General features: G+C 32.6%; 2 protein-coding genes across 3 annotated transcripts; both read right to left on the bottom strand.

Moving 5' to 3' along the window:
* Positions 1-3,576: 3,576 nt before the first annotated feature.
* LOC109802891 (uncharacterized) lies at positions 3,577-4,224 on the bottom strand. The gene has a single exon (XM_020364301.3). It carries the CDS (start codon positions 4,070-4,072, stop codon positions 3,719-3,721), a length of 354 nt encoding a protein of 117 aa, XP_020219890.1. The 5' UTR covers positions 4,073-4,224; the 3' UTR covers positions 3,577-3,718.
* A 2,837-nt stretch (positions 4,225-7,061) lies between these two features.
* LOC109802393 (eukaryotic initiation factor 4A-10) lies at positions 7,062-10,337 on the bottom strand. 2 transcript variants are annotated; one of them, XM_020363748.3, is made up of 5 exons: positions 10,179-10,337; positions 9,391-9,460; positions 9,185-9,291; positions 8,260-8,690; positions 7,062-7,890 (listed from the first exon to the last, which is right to left on the bottom strand). In XM_020363748.3, the coding sequence occupies exons 2-5, from the start codon at positions 9,456-9,458 to the stop codon at positions 7,255-7,257; spliced, it is 1,242 nt and encodes a 413-aa protein (XP_020219337.1). In that variant the 5' UTR covers positions 9,459-9,460; positions 10,179-10,337; the 3' UTR covers positions 7,062-7,254. The 2 variants fall into 2 exon arrangements, with proteins under 2 accessions (XP_020219337.1, XP_029127905.1); XM_029272072.2 differs by having other exon boundaries at positions 9,391-9,478; positions 10,179-10,309.
* Between the last annotated feature and the right edge of the window lie 205 nt (positions 10,338-10,542).

Raw genomic sequence — 10,542 nt, forward strand, 5'->3', positions numbered from 1 at the left:
CCATCGTTTTCTGTTTGATTTGATTGATATTAAGTCATGTTTCTTGCTTTTTTTAGCTTACATTTTGAGAATATAGCATATCATATCATTGAGAAACTAAATAGTAGGGGAATTGTAAGATTTTGTGAGCAAGATGTGTTGTGTCGTTTTATCACAATTTAAATTATTAACTAATAAATATAAAATATAGTTTATACATTCAAAGATATTTATGAATTCTAATTTTATATAAGTAAATATTTATCGTGTAATATATGAAGTAAAACGCTAGTTACTTAAAGGTCACATTTAAAGGGGTTTTTAATTGGTTGATAATGTAATGATTTTTATATTAATAATTCTTTAAAATTATTTTTTTTTCTTGTTTTGATTACTATAATTTTTTTTGTGTAGTTTATTTTAACCTCTGTTCATGATGGTGTGGTTGACAGATTCCATACCGTCCTCCATAACAACATCAGTTGCTACATTTACAAATATTCATCATATTAATTTTTTGCAAACTTAATGTTGCATTCGTTAGAATTAGAATCATTTGGAAAAGAAAATTATAACGAAGACTAAAACGGCACGCAATAACTTAACAAAATCGGTACAAATAACATTTTCCATGATTTTTTATGCAAAAATCTTTTCTAGAATGCCGTTTCATAACAACTTTGAAATCAAAGCTTCAATTAACTTTCGGTAAAGGATAATGACACAGCGCGTCCAATCAGAATTGTTCAATATTTGAAAATAATATGATATTAAGATAGAATTGCATGAAAACTCATTTCTTTGATTTCCTACTCAAATAACCATAAACAAAAGTTTCTTGAGTATACTTATTTATGAGTTTAATTTTGATCAGTTTACACCGTCAATTAATTATGTAATGTTTACATGTCTTTTTAATTAGTTATAATCAAAACTAACGGTTCTTAATGATGTATTATTTACGATTTTTTAACAGTGTAAAATAATTTAAACTTTTGATATATTCTAATTTAATTCTCTTCACTTAATTATATAAAAAATCAAAAAATCCATCTTATTCAAGTCATAATATATATGAAATTCAAAGTTATTAATAGAGAATAAGCCTAAAAAAATTGAAGAATTACAAATGAATATAAAAAATAAAATAAAATAAAAAACTGTGCGAATAGAAAACTAAACACTAATAGTTTACCCACAAATAGTTTTTTCCCGTAAACACCATACATTTTGCAGCCAAAATTACATAATCTTGCAACATTTACCCACAAATAGTTTTTTCCCGTAAATTTTGTTCTCGAAATTCTAAAATAAAATATGACCAATTATCTTAATTGCAAAGATTTAAAGAAATATTAGTTATAAAATTATCTTAATTTTGATAATTTAAATAAATGTGTGTATATATATATATATACATAATTTTTTTTACCATGATATTAATAAGAGTATCTATCGATTTCATCGGAAACTAGTCTTTTTTGAAATCTTGACTGTACTAAGACTATTCATCTAAATGTTGTTCTTTTATCAAATCTAAAACTCAAATTCAACACCTTAAAATTTGAGGATTGAGTGTAGTACCAGTCAGATCAAAAAACGGTGGTTGATAATTTTAATATGTTATGACAATATTTGTGACATTTTGTGGATCGCGAGTAAATTTTGAAAAATAAAAGAAAAGAGATTATATAATTTTTATGAAGAAAATTAGGCCTACTTATACATCCAAATAGTGAAAGGGAGCAACATTAGCATGTGGTGATACTTACATACATTTGAATCTCTTAACAAAATTTCACCATTGTGTTTTAACTTCTGTACACTTGAACAGTTATTCCGTTTTACCGAACCCAACTTATGTATTAGGTTGTATTCTCTCTTCAATGCAAGTTCCATTTTCATTATGAGTTTTAACTTTTGTACACTTCATTTTATAGATTGCATAGATCTGGTAGGTGCATAATTTTTGCTATAATTGCTCTTGAGATTATGTTGGTATCACATGCAAGAGCGAAGACAGATTGACAACAACCAATTCTCTCGTTAGCCAATTGCCTTTACTGATGTCTCTGTATTTTTCTCTTGCTTTGATAAATTTGATGCTATTTCGTTACTAGTTGTGAATGTAAAGTGTCTTTCATGCACCTATACCATAATAGAAATAAGCATTAAGAATATGTGTTGTCAAAAGCTTGGAATAGAGTTTAAACTCCCACTCTAATAATAGCTGATTTGGGGGACAAAGCAAGGCACCCCATGTAAAAAAAAATATAAATAAATAAATAAAACTTCTTTCAATACTAAGCATCTTTGGTTTCAATCTAGTGATGATAAAGTGAATCAAAACTTTTATAAGAAATTGGATTTAAATTAACCCAATCATATAAAATTAATTTGTAAGATTAGGATTATTTTTGTTATATTTACTTTATTTAGCCTTATCTCTAATCAACGAGACATAGATTGTCTCGATTTTTCTGAATAACTTTGTTAATGGGGCTCCAGAAGAAGAGATTATTACATGGTCAGAAAGTATGCAGTCCAAACTAGACTTCATACAAGTGAAAAAGCTAAGAGGAACCGGGAGGACGACACCTTTAACTTATGAACTTCAATACATGAGTAGAGTTTTAGCACTTCCAAGGAAGGTTTTTTTCTCTTTTTGTTTTATCCTTGACATGATAGATAAGAGATGATACCTTCAAAACTACCGGACAGAGAACTAATCAACGAGACATAGATTGTCTCGATTTTTCTGAATAACTTTGTTAATGGGGCTCCAGAAGAAGAGATTATTACATGGTCAGAAAGTATGCAGTCCAAACTAGACTTCATACAAGTGAAAAAGCTAAGAGGAACCGGGAGGACGACACCTTTAACTTATGAACTTCAATACATGAGTAGAGTTTTAGCACTTCCAAGGAAGGTTTTTTTCTCTTTTTGTTTTATCCTTGACATGATAGATAAGAGATGATACCTTCAAAACTACCGGACAGAGAATTAATCAACGAGACATAGATTGTCTCGATTTTTCTGAATAACTTTGTTAATGGGGCTCCAGAAGAAGAGATTATTACATGGTCAGAAAGTATGCAGTCCAAACTAGACTTCATACAAGTGAAAAAGCTAAGAGGAACCGGGAGGACGACACCTTTAACTTATGAACTTCAATACATGAGTAGAGTTTTAGCACTTCCAAGGAAGGTTTTTTTCTCTTTTTGTTTTATCCTTGACATGATAGATAAGAGATGATACCTTCAAAACTACCGGACAGAGAACTAATCAACGAGACATAGATTGTCTCGATTTTTCTGAATAACTTTGTTAATGGGGCTCCAGAAGAAGAGATTATTACATGGTCAGAAAGTATGCAGTCCAAACTAGACTTCATACAAGTGAAAAAGCTAAGAGGAACCGGGAGGACGACACCTTTAACTTATGAACTTCAATACATGAGTAGAGTTTTAGCACTTCCAAGGAAGGTTTTTTTCTCTTTTTGTTTTATCCTTGACATGATAGATAAGAGATGATACCTTCAAAACTACCGGACAGAGAACTAATAACATGTTAAAAAAATTTAGACCAAACACTAAATTTCACTTAGCTAAGGAAGGTGAATTTGATTAAAATAGATTTAGAATCCATATGAAAATAAGTAAATCACAACACAAAACAAAAGGGTAAAAAAACATAGCATCACTATATACTATATGGTATACAACTATATACCGATTAATCACCACCATCCATGGACAGCTTGTGTGTATGTGTTCTTAATCCACCTCAAACTCTTCCTCAGTGATCCTTTCATTTTCCCTTCCACAGCATATATTTTATAGCCAGCTACTCTCTTCTTCCTCTGCAACTCAGGGTCATTGAAGCTCCAACTTTTTGATGCTTTGCTGCTAACTGTGCCTTTTCCTTTTTCCAACTTCACTTCCTTACCTATCTTGTATGGATAAGCAGATGAAGCAGCATAATTTGCACTGTAGGACCTCAGATCTTGCATGCTTGTTGGTGCCACCCTTCCTCCATTGTAGCTTTCAATCTGCAGAATCTCACCCCTGCATGATTTGGATCTGAATTCCATGATGGCAGCCACACTCCCCAAGAGTGAATAACTAAGGATGTAGTTTTAAGGAGAGAAGAATGAAACTAAAAGAGATGGTAGGTTGGTTGGTCGGTTTGCTTTTTCTTCTTGTATTTTGTTGGTGTTATTTATTACTTCTCTTTCCTAACTTCTTATAATCAAATCTTTCATCCACTAAGAGGACAATTATATATACATCAAATTATGTCAAAATGTGATGATATTTTTTTTAAAGGAAAAATATGTTATGTTGCATAAAATATCATTATTTAATTATAAATTATTATGTGTGATAAATTTATTAATTTTTAAAATAAGAGAGACTCTGACGATGACTTTTTATTATAAAAATAAGTTATGTATTCACAGTATAGAATATTGTCATTTAATTATAAATCATTATGTGTAATTAATTTGTTGATTTTACGATAAGGGAAAGATTTGGACAGTAATTTTTTATTGTTCACATTGTAAAATTACTTTAGGCTAATAATGACCATTAATTTTTTTATTTATAAAAAGTTATTAACATGTTGAAAAAAATATCAGATCACATAGGACCATATAATAATTTCTGAAATAGGTGACAGTTGAAGATGATAATGATATTCTTTGTTTTGTCGCTTACATTAATGGAGTGAGTGGGGGCAGCGAAGGATTATTCAACTTTGCTTAACATGGCAGAACTGCATGGGAGTATTTGGGTTTGACCAACTTTTACACAAATTGGTTATGGCATGGAGGTAGCTGGTGGCAGGGAAGGAGTAATGCTCTTTTGACAAAGTACAAATTAATGCACCACCCTCTTAGCTAAACTTGCAAAAACACACAAACTTCTTATAATTCTTGGGGTTACTAATATTTCTTCAAAAATATTAATTTCAAAGTTAGATGAAGAATTGGACTTTACTATTTCAATAGATTACTTGTGCTCTTAAATGCAGATGGATCCTATTTTCAACAAACAATTCTAGCTACAGTATCGTGCAACTATTGAATAACTTAAGATCAAATTTTCACATTTGAATTTGATGTTATGCAATATTACTAGTGAATAGAAAACATAGGTAATAAAGAGATATGACATTCAAGTGCGTACGTGTATATATTATAGAGGTGTGGTAGAGGAGCATATAGGCATGGCAACAGGACAAGTCGGGTATGGGTTTCATAATATCCGTTTTCGTACTTCCAATTCAAATTCATTCTATACCCGTTTTTGTACCCGTCGAGTATATAATTTTCGTCTCATTCATATTTCTGTCGAGTATCAAGTATGCATATACCCGTCAAAAATTAATAATTTTTTTTGTCAAAAAATACTATTTTTAGCTTATCTTTTCGTTATATTACAATTATAATTGGATTGTTTGTGTATCTCATATTTTAATCAAGAAATTTTTTAATAATTAAAAAATCACAAATGTTTCACATAATTAAATATTAAAATTCTTTAAAACAATCAAATCGGGAATAGGTATTAAATCGGGGATGGGGACAGGAATTAAGCGGGTAAGTATATACTTGTCCCCGTCCCCGATTTGATATTTTGGATTTTACCCGTATCCGTATCCGGCCAAATCAGGTATTTCTAGTCAAAGTTAGAATGAATTCAGATATTATCCAAGAATACGAGTTTATTTATCATCCCCGCATTTCAGTTATATTTTTAACAAAACTCTAAGACCAATCTTTGTTCATAAAAAAAACAAAACACACTGATTTTTAGTTAGTTGGGGTCCACACTTCACATCTTAAATAGTACCCTAAAATGGACCACCACATCTTCGTGTCTTTGGCATCAGCAACAGCAATCTGGGAGGTGAGAATGCCAAGGCATGGAAAATGTTTTGAAATGCCTTTTAAATAAAATTAAGAAAAATGACTTGAAATATGATTTATTAGTATAGCTACGGGCCAAAATGAAATTATTGTATCAACCAAAGGAAATTCGTACACGAAACTAATAGATTTCTGATCTTTCATTGGTTGCACCAAATGTTTTGACAAGAGACTGATTTCAATACCAGAAGTAACCTTTTTCTTGAATTGCTTTTAGAATTGTGTACAACGTTTTCACGCTTTGGTCGAAAGTGCACAGCAATGTTCGTTATTAGTATTATCTGTGTCAGTACCTACTATTGAAGCAATCCTCTTCAAACTAATTGCAACCGCCCCACTTTAAGAACTAATTCATAAGATATTCGGCATGCTGTTTTTTCTTTAGCCTTACTTCAATGGTTTAGCAATGGAAGAATTTTTACATATTATAGCCTCTGAAAAAAAAAAATTCTTTATCATTAGCAACTGAAATTTTAGGGTGAAATTGGTCAACATCAGAAAAGAGTAACTTCCTAGTTCCAACCTCTTAAGGTTAACCTGTATGATGCATTTAGTAATTTTAGATTATTTACTGTTAAAAGGAATAAAAAATGGATAAATTAAGGGATCTGATTTTGAATTCCCGAAAAATATTTTTGTAACTTCAAATTCATTAATTTTGATTAATACAATACACGATGAGAAGAAACATTAATGTAGACATTTACTGACGATAATAGATAATGAAAGATTACAGTACTTGTAACATAAAAAACAGTGATCGAACTTGCCAATAGGATAGTTTGGTTCACATAAATTTAAAGGACATATGTATCCCCTATACAAAATTGACATGATTGCTGAATTAAGAACAATTAAAATTCCTTTACCGTGAATCAGGTTGATATTAATATTTTGCACATTACTGGGTTTATAATGTCTGAAAATCAAACATTAAATGAAATTTTAAAAAATTGAACCTGTGGAAAATTTTACCATATTAATAAAAATGTGGTGAATGATTTTCTTTTAACATATAGTTAACTGAAATCTGATATAAACCTTCTCTGTTCTAAATAAAGACTCGTGACTGCAGGGCGTGTTCACATGATTGTGAATCACAATGGAAATAGTTATACAGAAGAAATACACAGATAAGAGAAGAAAGTAAATGCAGGCTTGAACAACAGCCTGCTAAATAATTGATTAAACAAAATTTATAGAATCCAATACAAATAGCATCAGATCAGATGTCTTTGATCTCTAATGGGTAAAATATAAAGAGAGAAAAAAGCACAAGATATCACTTGCCAAACAGAAAAAACGCCTTGATGACTTAACAGAGAACAAAACTTAAGTCATCAGAGCAGATCAGCTACATTTGATGGCAGCTCCTCTACAGTGACATTGTAGAACTTCTGAATATCAGACAGCATTCTGGCATCATCCAATGTCACAAAGTTTATAGCAACTCCTTTTCTACCAAATCGGCCACTACGACCTATGCGGTGGAGATAGTTTTCAGGTTGGGTTGGCAGATCGTAGTTTATGACCAGAGACACTTGCTGCACATCTATACCACGGGCCAGAAGATCTGTGGTAATGAGAACTCGAGAAGAGCCAGACCGGAACTCACGCATGATGATATCACGCGTGTTTTGGTCCATGTCACCATGGGTGGCAGAGACGGTGTGGTCATTGCTTCGCATCTTGTCAGTGAGCCAGTCCACCTTGCGCCTGGTATTCACAAAAATGACACTCTGGGTGATAGCCAGAGTTTCGTAAAGGTCACATAATGTCTCTAGCTTCCACTCTTCCTTCTCAACATTGACATAAAACTGCTTGATACCCTCCAGGGTCAGTTCATCGCGCTTTACCAGGATTCTCACTGGCTTATTCATGAACTTCCTTGTAATCTCAAGGGCCTCTGGTGGCATTGTAGCAGAGAACACTCCAACCTGAATTTTGCTAGGCAGAAGCTGGAAGATGTCATAGATCTGCAACAACAATCAAAATATCACAATGTCATGCATGGGAAGAACATAAACTTGTACATTTCTCAAAGAAGTTGTGCTCTTGGATTCAATAGGGGAAAATTCTTGTATCTGGTGCGGCAAAATAATATTGTATTTTTTTCTTATAACCCCCTCTCCTATCTATGTCATGCATGCAAACTAAAGTAGACTGGATGTAATAAATGCATGATACCATATTGGAGACTCATAGAGAAGTTCATGTTAACAAAAGGCTTCAAACTGCCAAGGATATTTACCAACAATGGAATTAGGATAGTCAACAAGTACAAGACAACCAAGGATAAATTGGTGCACTCTATGAAAATGTAGAAACTAATCAAAACAACAAACCTGGTCCTTGAAACCACGTGAAAGCATTTCATCTGCCTCATCCAAAACAAACATCCTTATGCAATCTGGGCGAAGAGACTGCCTCCGCAGCATGTCAAACACACGCCCAGGAGTGCCAACAACAGTGTGAACACCAGCTTGAAGAATGCGCTGATCCTCACGAACACTTGTTCCACCAACACATGCATGAACCTTAACACCGAGGTAATCACCAAGAGCTCGCATAACCTTCTCAATCTGCTGTGCTAGCTCCCTTGTTGGTGCCAAAACCAAAGCCTGGCACTGAACCAATCCATAATCAAGCTGCTGTAAAATTCCAGAACAGAATGTTGCTGTCTTCCCTGTTCCAGACTGAGCCTGTTGAATCACATCCAGACCTTTGCAGAAAGGAACAATTCCCCTTTGCTGGATAGCAGAAGGCCTCTCAAAACCTTTAGAACAAGAATAAAACATCACACATTAAATTGAGATAAAACGAAGCAATAGTAACATTTATACTTTTAGAAGTAAAACATTAATACCCTTACAAAATATCTGACCAATTTCAAAATTAAAATTTCAAAAATGTATTGATTACAATAAGTAAATAGTTTTGAAACACGGGTACATTTAAAATACAAAAGAGTATAATTTCTATGCACTGCCTGTGTAAAGAATCTTACAAATATCAACCAATCATAAATTACTATTAGTATTACACTATTACTTATAATAAAAGGCAGTGTGATTGGATGATGATGTAAAGACCCTTCACTGCATATACTATTTCCTCAAAATATAAACCATCCCCAATTTTTAACCATTACCAATATAATCACAAAACAATAAACCTTTATGAATTTTTAATGAAACTACAGCTAATTTCAGTTACTCTGGCAAAAACAAAACTACTGAATATTAAAGAGGTTAATCTTCCAGTACATACCATAAGCATATATGCCTCGCAGAAGATTTTCTTGTAATCCCATTGCATCAAAGCTGTCATAGACTTCATCATATGAGGTGAAGAATTCTTGCCCATCAGTGGAAAGCCTGCGCAATTAATTTGCAAGACGTCAAATGACTGAAAAAGGTACATGAATAAAGAAATCTAGCATTACAACAAGTGAAGAATACAGTAAAGGAACTTACAATTCACTCATCTTAGCATCATATTGGCGACCATCAAATTGTGTTCCTTCTGGAGCCAAACCTGCCATCACTGCAAAATGCAAAACCTCTGTTGAAAAATAGAAGATTGTACATTCAAATACTCCAGCCAAAAATTGAAACAGATAACAAAGGAATGTTCAGAAACTTCATAAAAATCAAATATCACACAAATAACCAAATCAATAATGCTTCCACTAGAAGTTTCTACTTTCCAAGTACATCAGTAGGTTGGGAAAGATATTACTCTCATCTATACATAAGAAAAACACATACTCCACTAGACATATCAAAAGAGCCAAACTTGCAATCCACACAGGAAGAAGTGCAAGCATTACACTTCTGTTTCTCTTTGATGTCAGGAGACGACATTCTAAAGGGCAAAAAGGATACACGCCATACCAAAAACAAATCTTTCAGTGTCAAACACCCACTTTGCCCACTCCTCCGAGATTCAGTTAAACAGTGCCAAAATCAAAGTGAGACTAAAGAACAAAAACAAGGTGATCATCGAAAACTCAAGCTCGCGTAATTAAGATAACATCATATCTCAGTATCCAAAAACAAATCACTATATAAAATACACAGTACCCCATAATCCATTAAATCTAAAAATTCGATCTTTACGCCCGGAAACCGAACAGACCACCAAATATCGAATAAACAAAATTATGGGTCGATTTGAAATATGGAAAAACAATTAGATCAAGGGCAGATTCATAACAGAGAGGCAGTGATTTACGAAATTGAAAAGAGAAAAAGAGAGATACCTGGTAGAAATTGGAAGTTGAATAATGAAAGAGAGAAAAAAAGCGAAGGGTAACTCCTCGGATCTGCACCGTGGAGTTAAAGGGAGGCGAATAGAGAGGAAGAGGGAGTGTTATATTCGAAAGGAAAGAGCAATGAGAAGGGACAAAATAATAATAATAAATTTAGATTTCCACGTTTACCCTTTCCAATGCCTTCTGGGATCAATAATCAATTATAATATCCACAATTCATCCTTTCCTGAATTTTGATAATGAAATAACAATATGTGATATCATAGGAATAGGATACTATAATGAAAAATTTATTTCTATGGTAACAACCTAAGCAAATTTCATTTGCAATTCCTATTTATTTGATATCAGG

Source organism: Cajanus cajan, chromosome 5 (assembly GCF_000230855.2).
Source record: "Cajanus cajan strain Asha chromosome 5, NIPB_CcT2T_4, whole genome shotgun sequence".
In the NCBI taxonomy this organism is placed as follows: Eukaryota; Viridiplantae; Streptophyta; class Magnoliopsida; order Fabales; family Fabaceae; genus Cajanus; species Cajanus cajan.